The 20,262-nt window shown below is 35.8% G+C and overlaps 1 protein-coding gene across 2 annotated transcripts in view; it reads right to left on the reverse strand.

Annotated features, from left to right (window-relative positions):
* LOC110443648 overlaps positions 1 to 11,326 on the reverse strand; it is a 32,608-nt gene extending 21,282 nt beyond the window's left edge. For both annotated transcript variants that reach the window (XM_021487996.1, XM_021487995.1), the window contains exon 1: positions 9,054 to 11,326. In XM_021487996.1, the coding sequence (XP_021343671.1) occupies positions 9,054 to 9,221 (168 nt within the window). In that variant the 5' untranslated portion in view covers positions 9,222 to 11,326. The remainder of the gene's footprint in view (positions 1 to 9,053) is intronic.
* Positions 11,327 to 20,262: the final 8,936 nt, after the last annotated feature.

The raw sequence follows: 20,262 nt of genomic DNA on the forward strand, positions 1-20,262 counted from the left end.
TACAGAAAAAAATGGTGCTTCAATATTCAGGACACAGCACGCATCGTGTCTCTTAAAGAGTCTGTGTCAGGGAACCCATTGGTTCTTATCAGACGTTATATTCCTTAGCAACAATTGATGATGTGTTTCTCACAAGAATTTTAATATCCACGGCATCACGCTGTATATTGATGAGATGTCTCAATTGCGTTAAACCGCAATGGCAAGCGAAGATATTGAATCATGGAGACACTTTAAAGAGTGTAGGAAATATTCAGACTAGTTAACTGAATATCAAAAATCGAATTACAAAACTATTCATGAACCAATTTTTAGCAAGGAATCTTATTTTTCATATTTATCACAATCATCTTTACAATCCATGTAAATTAGGAATAATCGAGATTTCTTAAGAAGACTAATCATTAAAATACATTGGGTTTTTTCCCGAAGATTATTCTTACTCGTCGTCCTCTGGCAGTTTTATGACGTCACATCGCTTCTCCTATGTATGGCGTCAGTACTGATAAGCTCGTTAGTGTGGCATATGGTTTAGTTATCACTACCCCAATTGTCATTTTGAGAACATGGCATTATTTGCATTTGACCTGGCTGTACGTGGCGGGTGTCGACGATTCGGAAGAAGATGCCTTCCCTTCCAGTACACCTGGTCGTATATCATCCTTGTACTTTGTAAGTCATTATCTCCCTTGTTCATATCTTTTACAAAGGTTTTATTGGTTATAAGTTTGAGCTATGGTTAGCTTTTATTTTGATTATCTTTTGTCTTAGAATATATTCTGAAGATATCATGTAATGCAGTCGGACGAAGCACATTTGGATTTTTTTTAAACATGGCTTTTTAGAAATACAGTATGCAATTTTAATAATAAAAATATGAACAAAAATATAACGGTACATGTGTGTTTATCATAAACCGCATATATTTTTAATAAATGAACCGTGAAAAAAACTTTGTCAATTACAGTAGGTCTTAACAGAACAATATCAATATCTTATGTCTCTGTAAAATAAATACCGGTCTGTCAATGTGTCATTTTGGTGTTTACGAGTTTTTCTATATGAATAGCATGGAGCTTTTGAAAATGCCATTACGGAGAGAAACAAATTGCGTCAATTGACGCTATTCGATTCGTTATAAAGTTGTGAGTGTTATGTAATTAGATCTTCGGTATATTTTTCTAAATCGGTACTTGGTTTATGTTCGATTGATGGTTCCTTAAAATACTTATGGATATCACATGTTGTATCATGAACGGAGTAAAAGAATCAAATAATGTCTTTGTCATTATTTCAACAAGGGAAGGCATTTCAGCTCAAAATCATGATATCACTATAGATACTCCAATATTTGCATTCAATTATTTTCAAACAATAACAAAGAAATTTAAGTCATTATTTTTAGCGCGTTGTTGATTGTTATTTATCCAATGACATAGTGAATAACAAACATATTTCATGAAATAAATGTCGGGCTCCCGATAGAATACTTAATCAAAGAGAAATTGTACACGCACATTTCTGTTATGTTGCCTATTATATCACAAAATATGGTACACTTACTTAGTAAAATATACTACAATAATCGTGCTGTATAGTTTAATGGTATTTAGATACGCTTTATTTCTAAAAAGATTTTTAACATACATATGACGGCTTCACTCAAATGTGTAACGACTATTTATATAAGAAATAGTTTGTGTGTGAACAATGTAGGTTGGCAGGAAAATGGGATATACAGTAACGAATTGTTTACAACGTTCATTAAGGAAACGCAGTGCACCGCTCTTAAAATTTGTTAGAACATAAAACTCACAAAGTGGTATTGACAGCACTTCAACTCCTGACAAGCTAAGTTGTTTGCGTTGGGGAAACAATGAAACGTGAACGTTGATTTGAGTAATAGTTGCTGCTTTCGAAAGGTTATGTGTGTTGGAATATAACTATAACTTTATTTAATACTCTCCAAAAGGATGGGTTTGTATAACGTGATAGAGAATAAAAACTTGTATAGTACAGTCAGTTTTACTTCGTACGAAAGGAACACGAAGAGGAACAGTCTAACTTGGGAGAGTTATATATCACGTTAATGCAGGTTTGGACATTGGCCTGACAAGATGTCACTTAAATATGCCAGTACAGTTGTTAAGTGCTTTTGTAGAATTCACGAACCTAAATCTGCGTGACTGTTATAAATTCTTCTGGTACAGACAGGTGTATATTTCCAATTTTGCATGTCCTAAATCAGCACCATCTGGCGTCTTTTTTTCTAAACACACTTTCCTGTAATTTTAAAGTCAAATAGCAAAAGTCATTCAATAACGCAAATAGATAAGTAAACAACGAAACTGAAATAGATACCAACAAAACGTTATAGGACCCGAATAAACACCATAGCAAAAGGAAGAGCAACATGAACCATCTCAACAAACCAATGGCGGGAACATGTACTACATTTCCTGCACCACTGGTGGCAAAGGTCGAGATGTTTGTTGTCCCATTCAAGAAACCTCATTGGTCTCCACATTTGGCATTCGCCAGCTACTGGCCGCAGGTCGGTAAATTTTCTTCGGACACTCCAGCGTCCCTCCACCACCAAACCCTGGCTTGTCCGTAAATGACCATAGCTATAATAGGACATGAAGCGTAAACAAAACAAACCAAATAAAAAGCAAACATTGGTCTAGAACAAAGGCGCAGGAACCATTTTTGTCGTGGCTGACACCTTAAAGGCACATGTTCTTGTTTATATGTGCATGGTACCAAAATATCAAAACAGTAAGTCATATGGTCAAAAGGTAGCTTAGTAATGTCGTTGTGTCCACTGCTTTACGCTGTCTCTGGCTCTCTATCTGTATGACATGTTCCAGATACTTTGTTAGTAGACGTCAGAACAGAGCAGGAATGGTACCAGTCTTATGTCAACAGATGTAAGGTTGCTATCAAAACAGACAATTTAACAATACATTAGTACGAGATAGATTAGGAAGGAAATCCTCCAGTTTATTCTATCAACCTATATCCAGTCGAATTGGCACCGAGGACAAATGCGAGAAATTGGGATACCTTTTCGCCTGACATATAAAACGCTCAATGGCTTCAAAGTCAGAATATGGCACTTCTAACTTGCAATAAACGTTTTTTTTTACTTATTTGGACTTTTAGCGTTCAAGTCTCACTACGCTACCTGAGCATAGCGTCATAAACCTGCATGCCTAGACAGATACGTTCAAATACTATTTAGAATATTCATACTACATTTACTCATAAAATTTCCAATTATTACAATTGCTAAATTGCGTTTTTCAGATACTCACGCATCTAACAAGTAGGACAATGCCTGTCAAATCTTAAGATTATTAACAGACATAAGGAATATCCAGCAAATGCAGCTTATCTGGTAGTGCTTTAATTATCGTAACTATTACCAGGTCCTTGTTCAAGCTCTCCGTAATTATGAAAAATGAGTCAATCACATTGTACCACAGTATGTGTCATTTAACATACGAGGCCAAAGAACAGATCATTGATCAGTCATTCCTACTGTCTGTAATTCTTCTCCCAGCAAGTGAACATATAACATATCCTAATTTAAGTATTAATTTTGGAATTGATGAAAAAATATGACGACAAAGTTTGAAAAATAATTTAATACATTGGATAACTCTCGTTACTTTTTGATTTGTTAAAAAACTTTGAAAGTGACGTAACTCCTAGATCAATCACGGGTATTACATTTAGTTATCATTAGCATAAAGTGTAATTGATATTAGCTTTGGCCTTTGCATTATATTTCTTTTCGTGTAAATTCTCGTTACAGGTCTTGATCGCAAATTGAAGTGTTATACGAACAATAGTTCAAACATAAGTTTTGTTTTCCTTTTCGCTACCCCGTAGTAGCTAAAGTGGTGGTTCAATCTCCTCATGTTACCACTCCGATAAAGAGACCAGCTGTGTTAAGCGACCGCTCATATTGTTTCCCATTGACGTGAAAGATACTACATTCGTTTAGAGACCACCTTCTAGACTTCTTTAGACTTCCAAAGGGTGGTCTGTTAACACATGGTCGCTTTAAGTTTCATCTCACTGAAAACTAATAGTATTGACACTGTAGCATGGTATTCCTTTTGGTCATATTATTCTGAAAACGGGATATCAATAAGTGTCTAAGGAGATTTTGCAATGACATACAACCGATTTATTCTTTCTCCAAACCTGTAAAAGGGCACACACAACGTAAACAATACACTAGAGGTGAACTATGTCCTTGCAACTTAGTAAAGAAAGATTAGTTTGTGAAATTAAATGAAAAATAGACACTCTACAGTAGCTTACAGTACCGAATAACCTTAACCGAATATCAGAGTAATTTCGGTTACTGAGGTCATTTGGTTCATAGTATATCAGAGGAATAGTCTCGAGATGGAAATGGTTTTCTAATCACGTAATTATTTCGGATGTTGTACTTTCATTAATCATGAAAAGAAAATGCATCATTCCGATTGTTTTACGAAAGAATTAATATAATTCCCTTATGGACGTTCATATACATCTATGTAGATATATAAAACATTACTGTGATGCATTGGTCATAAAAAAACGTCGGACTAATTTATTTCCAGGAGTTGTTGTGTGCAGCCGACGGAGATTTCCGAAGGGATAACGGATTGCGGCGTGTATCTCATTCATCAATGAGTTGTTTCGTCAATTATTAATGCAGCACTAATGCGACAATTCCACTAGGTTTTTCCCGAAGAAGTGTACGGATTCTACCTGAAGCTTAACACAGGGAAATACATAATCTCTTTTTGATAAATTGCTCGCGAAACCGTCCAATCGGGAATTCTCTAAAAGGACGCGACATCTTTCCTTTATTCAATTTTCAATTATAAAATAAATATGTCTCGAGAAAATGACAGGATCTCACAATCTTATAAAAGCGAATTATGGTAAAACCGTCCATGAGATTTTGAATAATCATTACTATGGGTATTACATGATCAACTTTGTGTACCAAAGAGGGTCCACGGAGACAGACGGTCGGAAGGCAAAACGCTGACGTTTATCAATTGTATAGAAAGGAATTATTGTCGTCAGATATATTTTGTGTCGTAAGAGATATTTATTACTGTCAGAGTAAAATCGATTTTATTGTGCACTTGGATATCATTTTTAATGTCCTAATGGTTAAGATTTGTTCCTTGCATTCTTGCATGCTTTTGATTTCTACGAGCTGCCGCTAACAGTTATTTAATCAGTCGGCTGTTATCGCAACAGACGCCAAACTGGGCAGAATATCAACTTAGTTTTTCTACTTTCAGGTCACTAATTATCCTATGCTTGTACCAAAAATAATAAGTGGTTCAAACATTTGCGAAAAAAACAAATGTATGCATATTTCATTGTTAAATTATGTGATGAGAAATTCACTGGTTTTTGAAAAGAAATCATGGTCAACTGCTTTGTACAAACCTCAGCAAGTTTCCTATCATACAACCGAGCATTGCAAATTCCAATGCCGAATCCAAAAGGTGTATTAAGAAAAGTGACTGGCGAAAAAGCCCCGTGAATGATACCGTACACTGCCTAATGAGCGTCAAAATGAACGTTTCTGACCATTGCTTCCAATACAATACTCTAAATGCTTTGACTGAAAGTGCTTTAAAAACTCAAACTAACCAATTAAAGTGGCATTGAATTAAAAATTAGCGCTGTCTTTACTTTTTGATTGATACCCTTTTTGTCACTTTTTTAACATTATTGTCGCTCTTTTTCATCCCAGATCATCTTAATTAATCATGCTGGTTCCTCAACACTCCCGGAAAAAATGGATGGTATGAAATGTTAACATATTGTATGAATGAATGAAATGCCATGAATTGTGAATATTGTATGAATGTATGAATTGCCATGAATTGTGAACATTGTATGAATGTATGAATTGCCATGAATTGTGAATATTGTATGAATGTATGAATTGCCATGAATTGTGAATATTGTATGAATAGAAACAACTTTGTCAGAGCGCCAACACATCAGGTTCGAGTTTAAACTAAAACTACGCAACAGATATACGAAAAGACAACCAAAACAAAAGGGAAGTCAGCAAGAATTTCCGCTAAAGACAACATGTAAAAACGTGTGCCCTAGATGGATAGGAAATATTCATGTGTAACGAGAGATTGCCATGGTGTCTCATGTCAAATCCAATAATGGAATTGGCACCAGCGATCTGAGAAGCATTTAACAAGAAGTGCAGACACCGATAAATTATGGCTAGAAATTAGAATCAGATGTAAAAAAAATAACGCCGGTCATATCTTAGGAGGGAAGAACAGCTTATTCTGCTCTTTGCATATGTACATTTCTGTTACACCTAAATTTTTACTCGTAACATTCAATACTTACTAACAACTTACACAGAGTTCCCTGAAATACCCACGATGTTATAGGGAGATAACACTCAGCAAGGTACGCTAGTGGCTTAGAAATGGGCCAATTTACATAGTGTAAATACAGACCTCTCGACAATATCAGATACAACTCCGCTAAAACAAGCCGCCTTACGTCACTGTATAGAGACATTTCTATTTCACGGTATTTGCATTCACGAAAGAAATGTATTAAACTTAGATAAAATCAGCCAAATCGATTCCCTGATCCGAAGTGCTTTGTTTCTGGGGAGTTTTCGGAAAGGTTATGACATTCCTTTTCGACATTATCAAATATTTGCAATGTTGTTTTGCCTATACTGAAATCGCGTAATAAGGAATATATTTATTTTTTTTTAAAAAATTTTGGTTAATAATCACATTTGTCTTTATTTTTTCCTCTGTTATACGTGTTAGACCAATTTTGATTTTCATCGTTTTGGCCTATCATCACCGATGAGTCCTAGAAGGACGAAACAGGTGACATAATGCAGAGTAATTCATTTTTGGCATACTATATCTACTACTGTTACGTTCATTGATTAATAGTACAAAGAAAAGCCACTGATATCCCTGCTAAAGTTATATATCCATGAGTGTCATTATTGTTGTAATTAGATTACTATTACGTCACAATAGTAATTGTGAATGCCACTGACACTTTCTGAAAGACATCTTTTGTATTTATCTAGCAATCACAAAAGATTATAGCGTTTAATTTACACCAAGTGCTGAATGTTTTATCAATGAATGCCTGGGGTATTTTAAAATTTGGTAAATAGATGTATTTATCTGTTTTCAGATATGATTCATAATGATTAAGAATGCAAACTGGAGACGATCAATTTTATGAAATAATTAGAACTTGCGAAGGTATAAAACCTAAAATCATCGAACAAAACACCCAAATATTAAGACATCGTTCCAACATGTAGACAAAGAATGATTCACGTCATTGAGGTTGGTTGCAATCTTCCGGATGCTGGGGTTATTTCAGATAGCGAGCCAAATATATCTTATGATTGTACCCCGGTCATCCAATCCGACAATCATTATGTTTGTCATTAGCCTGTTATTCCACATGGTTGACATTGACACCTATAAATCTATAAATGTACCGCCCGAAAATGTCCTTTCGTAGATTTGTCTCTCATTAATTTTTTATATATAAGAAAATCCCTTAAAACAATGGAAGTGTTTCTTCCTAGTTCTGATATTATTTACATCTTATCTTGAACATTAGACGTAGTTCATTCATCTTAAGACAAAGATAGGTTGGTCTTTAAAATAGAATTTTGGATCTTACATGAGCACAAGCTATGTATCATGCATACGCACACATGTAGGTCAATAAAACACTCGATCTACCTCGAGATTCAATGGGTTGTGAAAAAAATAGAATATACATATATAGGTCAATAAAACACTCTACCTCGAGATTCAATGGGTTGAAAATAAAATAGAACATACATATATAGGTTAATAAAACACTCGATCTACCTCGAGATTCAAAGGGCTGTGAAAAAAATAGAACATACATATGTAGGTTAATAAAACCCTCGATCTACCTCGAGATTCAATGGGTTGTGAAAAAATAGAACATACATTTGTAGGTTAATAAAACACTCTATCTACCTGGAGATTCAATAGGTTGTGAAAAAAATAGAACATACATATGTAAGTCAATAAAACACTCGATCTGCCTCGAGATTCAATGGGTTGTGAAAAAATAGAACATACATATGTAGGTTAATAAAACACTCGATCTACCTCGAGATTCAATGGGTTGTGAAAAAAATAGAATATACATATGTAGATTAATAAAACACTCGATCTACCTCGAGATTCAATGGGTTTTGAAATAACATAGAACATACATATGTAGGTTAATAAATCAATCGATCCACTTCACAATTCAATTGGTTTTGAAGTGACATAGAAAATACATGTCACATAGCAACATACAAGGACACATCTGAACTCGATATCGATTGGAAAGTCCACAGCGGGAAACGAGGAGTCATCAAAATAAAGTCTCAGCTCTGATATTACATTTAAGTTCAGTTAAAACTAAATAAAAACATCACCCTATATTTGAAGGGGTAGATTTCTTCGATATTTATTGTATTATATCCTGTTAGACATATATATGCTATGACTTAGAAAATGTTCGCTTTTCTGCTTTGCAATAAGAAACCATCATAATGAAATATGTTATATTGAAGTAGCATTCGTTCCCCGCCGTAACAATTAAAGTTCGAAGAAGCTATACGCGATTTCTTTTTGATTTTTTTCTGTAATATATTTTAGAAATTGTCACAGTGCCTTCATTCCAAAATGTTCAAATAAACAATATATATATATATAATTTATTTACCCTGTGTTTTATATCTTGCTTTACGATGGTGCATTCGTTGCGATTACTGATATTTTTTGAAAATAAAAACATACGTTTTAATACTTATCTTGGCCGTGTTGAGTGTTTGAGATGCACGTTTTAGCAATTTTGCTACGACATTGTGACCCTGTATTTATGTTTGAAAAGACTTTTGTTTTAGTGTTGTGTACATTCTTTGAGTCCAGTTTTGGAGATGACACATGTTCTACGGTTTTGTTACTCACCTTGTGTTTGGTTTTGGAGATACCCCCGGTCTTGTGTTTCCTCTTGTCCCTATAGTCCTTCCCATCATATAGCCGGACCTGGGCTCCTTTGACCAGCTCGTGCACGTATTCCTTGACACTCTGTGTCCGGCCGTCAGGATGGACAAGGATAATCTGTTCGTCTAGCATTTTTATAAGTACTTGTTGTCTAATATAAAACCGTAGCTTACCCTGTCACTGTCTATAAGCACTTAATGCGACTGTAATGCTGACAAATTCAGCACCAGTAGTACGAACTGTTTTGAATTATCACGGAGTTCACTCAAGTTGAGGTACAGTAGCTTCCCGCGGTAAACTCAGCTCAGTACACTAATGCTGAACTAGCGGCGCCAAATTCAGTTATCTGCACTATAAAGACGTCGGTAGTATCTGAACAAATTCTAGGATATAAATGGTAATGTACTTTACCACATAAAGCACACCTCTGTATCACTAGTGCTAAACGACATGTAGATAGCATCAAAATTAGTAGCACTGTCACCACACAGCTGTCTACAGCTCTCGTACAATCGAAGAAAGATTTAGTGAAAATTACAAGAAATCAGTTCATGGCCACATATCATCGTTGTCACAACTCCAAGTCATTGACACGCTTGTTAGGGAGAAAATCATTTAGAAATAAAGGAAATTTAAAAATGTCGCTCATCCAACTCGAAAATAACTCTTGAGTAGTTTGATCTGTGACAATTTATCTTAGCAGAAGTTTCTAATTTCGTTATCATCAAACAAGATAAAGCTATATATGGTCGGATATGAAAAAAAGTTATCTCTGAATAAGAAATGTTCTATTCTGTCGCTCATCCAGATAAACCTGACTTCGAATATTTGTCTTTAATGTAAAACGACGGTTTCGCACACTATTTGATCGGACGATAACAGTTATCAGTGAACAACATTACTATGCTTCAAATATAATTGCCCATATCACGCGCATTTCACTAAAATATATCATTTTCGGGAGAGTATAGGTGGATGAAACCATCAATCGATCGTTATTCAAACACCGAACGTTTTTTTTTATATTCCCTCCTGAAATGTTTTAATCTCTTACACGTAATACCACGCCAACTTCTGGCGTGATTAACGGACCCCCGTTATCTAGTTCTCCGACACTGCTAGCTCCATTAATCCAAATCAGCATGCTCTTTGAATTCAATTCCTGTTGGGAAGGATTTCTCCGATTCCATTACAGAATGTAAAATCATTTATCACATGATTCCTAAAGTATTTTAGTTCTAAGCACAGTTTTACAACTCCAAGAATTGAAGGAATTCAAAAGCAACTCGTCAGAACCTGTCGTCGTTCAATGGAAGTGCGATGTATTCTTCCACAGTTTAAAACCATAGAGCGATAGTTCGCCTGTTCGTTGAGAGTACGTAACCCTATCGATCTAGTTCGTGCTCTCTCTAGGCCTTGAATATTTAATAACGTAACATTTTAAAACAATTTTCTTAAATCTAGCAGACAATTACACTCAATCGTCGAATTTAAAATCCGCCAACGCTAGCCAACTTATCAACACAATCTAAGATGTCCTTGTCATCGGCTTCTGTCTGGTACGTTTGTTAGGATGTCAGAAAAATGATAATCTAGTACATAAGCTTATTCTTCAATATCGCCGGCACATTCTTGTGTGTATAGCCAAAATCCGACTCCTTCAAAACATGAAAGATCTGTTCAGATAATTGGTTATGTGAAAACTGTAGCCTGGAGCAAACTGCGCTCCTGTTTATGAAAGTTCTGATAGAATACGTGAGAATTATATCATAAAAATTCCTTTTAGAATCCTATCTTTATATGTATATCACACGAATTAAAATTAATTAGGCACTTTATACACTATCAAACGCGGTACAAATTATATTAGATTTCCATATATGGCGATAACACCTCAACCTAAAAACAGATTCCTTCCATCGGAATTAAAACCATATACACCATGTATTAGCAGCTGGAAACCATAGAAAGTTTAATGAAACCTCACGAGGAGTATTGGCGTGTGGTGAATAGCTGAGAGCTGTTCCTTTTATCACACTCGGAACTCCAAATAACGCTTTACTCTAACATTAAAAGATATGGAACAACGGTGTTGTGACTCCGTCATAGAGGGAAATGGAATGGTAGCATTATGTTTTAATGATTATTTTCACGTCAGTTACCGTTCACTCAATAAATCCCTGAGGTGTGATTAAAATATATAGAATGACCACAGGATGTGGTTTATGCTGTGTCACCGATGGCAACACAAATGAGGTAAAAATCCATCCATTTTTGTTGTGCTCTTAAAACGTCACAGTGATAGATATTCACCTCTCGTATTAAATATATATAACTCTTCCCTTCTCCGTATCGAATAACTTAAAAATCCTTCTTCAAAATCAGACTTATTAAAAGAAACTCTGATAACAAATTATAATCCTTTGTTGTCCGTTTCCCGCCAAAGTCATTGGTAAGCAGACGACACCACTCGTCACAATCACGCAAGTTTTTCTCGTAGCAACAAAACTACGGTCATATTGGCTGAACGTTGCCAGTAGAGACAAAATCTCAGACGGTCGGGGCGAGTATGTTGAACTAACAAACTGTTGGAGAAACCTCTCCGACTGCTCGTGTGTTCAGAGCAGACGGTCCAGATTTACCGAAGAGTCTCGTCATGATGGCTTTCCTGCCGACAAGAGAATTTGCCCACTTAACGGGATTTATTTAAATACAAACAAATTATCCATTGATGTATCCTGACTAGAGGGAAAACGATATGAAAGTACAAGGAGTTCTCACGTGCTGTCTATCTGTGACCCTGCGTCGTAATATTCTCATGCGTGCCTTAAATCAATCTCGGGCAGCAACGTCACGCGAGTACACGTTAATCAATATATAAGCTGCTGCGGAAAGTGATACAGGTATTTGATACCGATTGTACCGTGACACCCAGTAGAGGTTTCAGGTTTGGAAAGAATAACCCCGCAGGGGGTCTTGGCAGTTGGCACTACAATTGCAATCAACCTCTTTGTCACGGTTCGGTAACCTCCGCGGAATCATGCCGTAGTCGACGTACATTTTATAATTAAAATAATCTCTAATTTTGTATTGAAAATCTGACTGTTGCAATTTTTAAATTAATATTTTTTGATTTATTAAATTGATTTTGTTTCCTGTAAGAGGGCTAAGGAAGAGGTACATAGCAGGGAAAGTAAACAAAATGTGTTTTTTTATTATATTAATGTATAGTGTACCTTCACTTAAAAAGATTTGAAACACAAAACTATCTGAAGGTATCAACGAGAAACTAAATTCTATTTGAGTCGGATTTTTATTCGGGTTATAGGGGTGAAATAATAACTTAAATCAAAGTACAATAGCCTCATAGAATTGTCTGATATTTGACGTAACTATGGCATCGTCACGAAGGTACCAATTGTTTATGTGACGTATAATGACTTTATAGAAGGACAATTGGAAAAATAAAAATCATATCTGATAACATTGATAGAAACGCATTATTTACCCTTTATGATTTACAAAATAAATGTATATGTCTATGCTTCAGTCTGAAAAGAAAGTCTCTTAAGTCGGGTTGGAGTTTTTATATTTGCTGTATTCATTTGCATGATTCAAAGGGGGGAAATAATATAGACGAGTGTTTCCTTCTTTGTCCTCTGTTTACAGGATAAATTCAGAACTTGAAATAATATCTTCAAATTCATACTCTGACGCAGAAACCAGCCCTAGAACTGTTTAACCATTGATTTTAAAAAGTGGCTTTATCGCTTTCTAACAATAAATCTAGATGTAAAGAACGGTGAGTATATATCCCTCTAGCGTCTTCCGTGTCACACCTGCCAGGATATAAAGTCCTCTGCCGCATAAAAGGCCTATTTGTCTTCAGTAGTTCATCCAAGAGACCAATGTAGAATGCAGTATTGAAATGGGTTGATTCCCTTGGCTATAAACTGATAGGCGTCAACTGTTTAACGTATGGGAGTAGAACCGACAGATAACACCAATTTTTCACGTTGCACATTTTTATAATATTGAGATTCCAACTAAAAATTCCAGGTTTCCTGCCTTAAAATGGGAACCTGATAATAATACTTTTAACACAATGTGAACAATTTTAAATTTTTCAGTGTCCCAGTTTCAAATCAACAATATGACATTCGAAATGTTGACAATGATTTAGTTGGGATATGTACCACACAAGATGATATCAAATTGCATGGATAACAGCACATCAAAAGGTTGTTTTGGTTGTTTAAGGACTAATTCCGTGACGGTTTACGTGAAGTGCGCCACGATATACGGGAACCTCTTGGAATATTTGTAATGTCCGGCATATACGGTCTGGAGAGTCATAAAAACATACTAAAATGACGTGGGAGAATCCCAGATGATATTATGACGTCACAGAGAAGAACCATATGCTTAGCCAAGATGCCAGAACGTTAGACTTCAAGAATGCCCAGAAAAAAAGGCTTTATCATATTAAAAAAATATTTGTGAAAATGTGTTCGTCGATTGTATTAATTCTGACGTCACAATGCATACGTTTGTTGATGTGCCCACAAAAAATTGAATGTGTTCATGGCATAAATAACACAGTGATTATATGATAAATTGATGTTCTATCGGCCATCGTGAAACATTAAAAACAATGTTATTACGTCAACAATCAACGGCACGTTCCTTTTCAATAAGATATATTTAATAAAGTCCGTTTTACAAAACTAGTGTAAAAGAGACTTTTTTGAAATCAGATTTACTCTGCGTTTACATTTAAACCCTATATTTATAAAGCTTACATTGCTTAGGAATACATTAACGAACGAACAAACGTAGGATGAAATGAGCAAATCAACCAATGGTGTTAGGTTTGATATTTAATCTGGAGAGTGGTTAGCTTAGGGTCTACAATTTTGTCACCCACACCTGAAAATCCTGGCAGTACCACACAGAGGCAAAATATTGAAGAATTTATGACTGATCCTTTTTTAGAGAATACAAATTCCGAAAGCTTGTAGATGCTCTTAAGCTCTAACGTTTGCACTTGATCCGAATATTTCATCCCAGATTGGTTTTATTGTGCTACTTCAAAGCTGTCTCCTGACACTTATAAGGACCAATCGCCAGCCATGTTTAAATGTCACGACTTATTTTCGGAGCTTTGTGCGCGCAAGGGACAATTCCTATGTATCAGAGTACCATTTGTGACCTTTTCGTTTTCACGTTTCAACAGCAGCTTAAGTTCAAAATCTGTCGTTTTTCACCTGATTTTATACAGTTTGACAGTTCACGGCATTTTACATTCTTTTTGCTATCTTTAACCTTTAAGTAAAGTCTGAATATAGGAACAGCAAAAGATGTTTATGACATTGCAATAGTATCACCCTTCCTCATGCAGACGGCATTCATTACCAGCTATGAATGTCATGACACAATTGTTGACGTCATTGGTTTAATGACGTCATAAATCTAATTTTGGTTAACAATTAACCCTTCATTGGCAGATGGTTGTTCTAATAATTGACAAGACATATAAGATGAGCTTTCAATAAGATTAATAAAATCTATTAAAAAAAATGCCGTTACAGAATCTTAGCCCGAGACTGAGAAAACCCGATCTTGCTCTGTTACAGGTAATTGATATCTTTCTCTCGCACCTTTCAGTTCGAAAAAAAATATTCAATTTTGCTAAAAACTACAAGTTTCCCGTCTGGGCCTCAAATGATAATGACCTCTTCACTACTTAAGCTACATTTGAATGCTTCCCCATAAAAATGTAGTCCGTCCTTACATAAATGACAACGTATTTCACAGTGTAGATTATATTTTGTCTACAACATCAAATATCCAACAACATCAAAACTATACATATAACGACAAAACAGTACATTTATAATGCAGATTGTCAATTTCAAGCAGTTAACGCACGGATGAATACATCGCAGTGTAAAAATTCCGCGAAATGTCACGAAAAGGTACAAGACAGATCGGACGAGATAGAAAAATCTATATCTCTCCGAGGTGCGAGAAAAAAAAATCCAAAAGATGGTAAATGTTTTTCAAGTTGGCATTCATATTGTCTATGAATGTTTTTTTAAATAACGAATTCGTAAAAGTCGACCCACATCTTTACATCTGACTCCTGTTTTGCTACCAATTTCTGCTTACTCTTTGAACCGATCTGATGGGAAAGTATCGGTGTTTAGAGGGTAAAATAAGTAGCCAACACCTCATACATCAAATAACGCTACAACCAAAACCCATTAACAACACCCGCAGTTTGATAACCAAAACTTCTTTATCTACTTCTCAAATCTTAGTTCTTTGACTTAGCGCTTGTCATATGAAACAGAAGAGCTTGTTAGACATTTTCGCCGCTAATAAAGCCGCTGTGTTTCCATTGATTTCGGGAGCACGATGACGACAATCCTGGATTTCTGATGAGGTCGCCTTGCGAATAGTAATTTAAATGTCACAGGCTAGAATGATCTGGCCGACAGAACATTTAATGAGTATCTGTTTGTCGGCAACAGCTCAAATCTGGACCGGTATCTAATGATGTGTATAACGTTAAATCTCTCATTGAAGACCAGGAGAAATCCTTCACAAAATCTGTCTTAGCTCAGTTTCTCCTACAATTCGATTTTATCCCTTACAAGCCGTTCATAAGACTTCCTGAAAATACGGATGCCTTGATTAGTCGAAGAAATAAAGCGGTCGATTCAATCCAGGGAGTCAATGTGCTCTCGGCGTTTGAACCCAATGTGTTGTTTGATGCTAGTTACAAAAGCGACAAAAATAAATCTGCTGCACCCATTGCAACATTTGGTATCTTTATTTTTCTTTCTGATTCTAACTTTTTTTATTACCTGGCGCCTAGCTTGGCGATACCTCACTTCTGGCTTTTATATTGAGCGATCGCCCAGGTTAGGAAGACTATGGGTTCTGTCCCTAGGCCGGGACATACCAAAGTCATTAACATGCTAGTTGTTATTCCCTGCTTAACGTTCATCATAGAGTGTAAATGCAACAACTGGTTCACCCGTTATCAGTTTAATGTGACCGGGCGAAATGCTGTGCTGGGTGCCTTCGGCATCGTGTTTCAGTGAGATAGCACTATAAAGTCGGCATCAGATCCGCGCTATTACAAGTAGGCAAGTACACCAACATACCCTGTCTCTAGCACACATATACACTTGCACGCTTACTACACAACACACATGGAGGCCCGTCCTTAAACGAAATAAGACGTTAATCAAATCAAAAACAAACCAATCGACTCCGCGTGTCGGGAACAGCTTGTGTTGGAACTTAACAGGGCCTTAAAAATGTCAAAAATACGTCTAGACAGATTTTGTACTCCAGTGCCCTGGTCTTTGTAGGTTCCGACTCTTGGCTTTGGAATCATAATTGTCATATCTTAAAATACCTTAGTTATTGCACGGATGTCCTATTTCATATCCGAGCCATCCTTGACGTTTTATGTAACACTCTGGATGATAAATCGAAATAATGAGCATTTGGTTCGATGTCTTCAAACGGCTTCCGGTAGTTATATTTTACATGGATGGTGTGGTATGACTTACAACAAACAAAAGTCGTTAAATTTTGTGAGTCTGCTTTATGATACAAGATCACACCATTATATTTTGGATATTGAGATTTGAGATATGTTGCATGTCTTTTTACTGAGATACGATATATTATAGCATCAAAGCATTCACAAGCCGTATAGTTCTCCAGAGTTTCCGAACGATCTTTTTATGGTATTCATGAACCTTTGCCTTCCCTCACTTACAATGTACTAGTAAGTCGGAGTAGACTGTACTTAATAGAACAGTACACATTGATGGTCTTTCATCTCGGTCGTTAACTCACGAATTATCCAGCCTTTTTTAAGCTATAATATACAAAAGTTAAATAATCAAAACTGTTTTTCAAAAATTATGTTCGTTGTATTACATTTGGTCGAAATACGCAAACGAAGACAAATAGATGCAAAATTGCAATGACTTTTGCAAATAAAGTTCAATTCAACTCAAAGACATAGTGGTTAGACTATAAAAGTGGAGCTTTAGCGAGTCTAGGGTCGTAAAGCAATAATCCACTCCTCAACGCCACAAAACCAAAACTGGTGACGTAAGACTCATGATGCAGAACGGAAAATGGTATTTTACCTCTAACCAAACACGGGCTTACTTGTAAAATATTCTTTTATATTTTTTCTATAGTTGATATAGTACATTTTGCGTCCGATCATATTCGATTTCCTCAATAAACAAGAGAACAGTTGTTCCTGTTTTCACGGTAATGAAACATTCAATTATTTATCAAACTGATTATCTTAAGAACATTTGTTACCCAAAACTCAATCCAGACATGGTATGTGATGTTTTACGTGTTAAATCGAAATAGGAAACAAGAACGTTTCCAAAATAACAGCGACAAGTAACATTTTACCGCTTACGTGTTTATGTCAAAGGGAATCAAATCCGTCTGCAACAGGGCTGTGAAAGTTGTCTACTGTCTCCAAACAGGATCATTTTTTTCTGTAAGAGCTGAGACATGGTGACCCTCTACCGCTTCATTTTGTACCAGGACAAAACTGTCAAAAAGCATTGCCAAATTCTGCACCAACAGGGCTAAAACAAGATGTAAAATTTGAATAATATAGTTTCTCAACTGCAGGAACACATTATGATATGCGATATGCTTCATACAGTTTACATGTAGCTGACTTTTCATGTTTCACTCCCAAACAGAATACGTTATAATTAAAACAGAATACGTTATAATTTAAACGAAAAACGTTAATTGACAGAATAGGTGTAAAATGTGTGTGCAATTTTATGAACTTCCGAGACGACAAATTAATAATAAATAAAAAGGAAACAGGTCATTTTGCTTTTTATTTCTTTTTAAGCAAAATATAATTGGTATATGTAACATAACGGGAATATGTTTTCTGTAAACACGTAGAACTTATTAGATATTTTCGCGTTAAGGAAGCAGCTGTGTTTCCATTTATTCCGGGACCGTTGATGACAATCCTGGAGTTTCTGATGAAGACGCCTTACGAATAGTAATGTAAATGTCACAGGCTAGAATGATCTGGACGACAGAAAAATTAATCACTGATACGGTACCTTGTGACACATCAAAAGTAACCAACTTGGCATGTAACATATTTAAGGCAATATCATTTTTTTTCACTTCTGTGTCTACAATTTCCGGAGGGTCAAAAGGAACTGATGAAGTAATTGCGTCTCTAATAGACTGAAACAAAATGTCTTTTTATCGATTTTAATGTACCATCTCCACAGCGTCAGAAGGAACTAACTTATTCTCTAACAAGGCTTCTTTGTGTGTCACCTGCAGAGTCAAAAAGAACCACTTTTGTATCTAATACGGTAGCGAGAAAGTACCCGTTTAACGCTCTTTGTCAACACAGCCTCAGGACGGTCAAAAGCGGTAGACAACGTATTTTACAGGGCGTACTAGCAGGGCAGGAACAATGTGTCATATTTGGGGGGTTTATTTTGCACAGTCTTTAACATCATCAACAAAGACATGTAAAAATTAAACAAATCACCAGTGAGACAGATACGTTACGTACGTATATAGACTTGTCAAACAGAATCACATGAAAATGCTCCAGTTTAATATGAACCCGAAAATAAAACAACCAAATACATGCTGTAAACGTTTATATTTTTGCTGTATTCTAATTTTAGCGGTATTTTTATTTTTAGCGGGTTTCACGTTATCTAGTGTACTAATATTTGCAGTGATTTAACATATAAAACTTATTTCCTTAAATGTGTATGCTTGCAGAAAGTGTCAGCGAGCTTATTTACGATTGCGTTCATAATTCGGGTTAATCCTTGAGCGCTTAAATATGGGTGCGCTGATTAATAGCAGTTTTACAGTACCTACCACAGTTTTTATTTAATTAATTTATTGTAGAAATCTTTGTTACTATTTAGTATAGAATTCGGTAGAGCGGGTTTACATACTTTACATGGGTTTTATGCTCCCATATCCATGTACTGTGACATCACAAATTTTGGTGTTTTTTTTAAATTTTGTTCGTTTCGTGGGTAACCTTCATCCACGAATTCATTGCTTCACGAAGTAATTACAAGTTTGACGTACAGCAATTCTCCGTTTGAGTTGGTATTCATGAACTCGCGAAATGTTGTTTTGTCGGGAGACCATGAAATTTGATCCCCACAAAAATATATGATTCCTGACAATTGTGTCTTCAATATCAAAGGCAATATGGCGAGGCATGGGAACCTGTCTCAGCTCTGTTTGAGACGCAGGTGTCATAGTATGGAGGCGGTCAGTAATGAAAACCAAAATAATCTTTTCGGGCGGATGACAACGTTGTACGTATGATAGTCGCGTTATAAACCTAATTATGGACAAATGATTAATAGTTTCGTTTCATCAATGATATCCTTACTATGATATCTCCCTAAACACGTCTGGCTAAGCCGATCTCAGAACAAAAGAGCGGGCGATGTGTCATCTTAATAGGTCCAAGATGTGACATTTCATAGAGATAGCACCATACACAGTAACGTAAGACCACAAACACTCATAGAAAAAAATACAACTAATGCACAAAACACCAACAAACCGATATATAAGATACAAGAAAACCAATGACCAAAAACAATAAGCAACTATACTCACAAATAATGGACAAAATGATGAAGAATACACCGAAACAACATTAATGAAGAAAAACACAAATCAAAGAACAAATTAATCAGCAACTCGCGCACGAAAGGCAAACAAATTGATGAAAAGGATACACACAAACACAATAAGTGAAAAAAATATATAAATCAATCAGTAAGTAAGCAAGCAAACGATCAATTTAAAAAACAAAGGAAAATAACAATGAACAAGCAGAAAACAATGAACAAATGAACATTCAAACAGTTGACTTATCGGTTTACCCTGTTTTTCTCCTTTTCCGTCTTCTTCTCTTTCCGCCGTGAATTCATTCCCACGTTTTCTAGGTAGCTATATATAGGATTCCAATGAGTATTGCAGCGCGTCCATAGATGTGCAAGAAACCTTTCTAATTGCGACTGCGCATCTAAGATGGCCGTCGTTGCCTCTGATTGAAAGGTGACCAACACTTATCTCGGAACCT

The sequence above is a fragment of the Mizuhopecten yessoensis genome, unplaced genomic scaffold (assembly GCF_002113885.1).
Source record: "Mizuhopecten yessoensis strain PY_sf001 unplaced genomic scaffold, ASM211388v2 scaffold716355, whole genome shotgun sequence".
Taxonomy (NCBI): domain Eukaryota; kingdom Metazoa; phylum Mollusca; class Bivalvia; order Pectinida; family Pectinidae; genus Mizuhopecten; species Mizuhopecten yessoensis.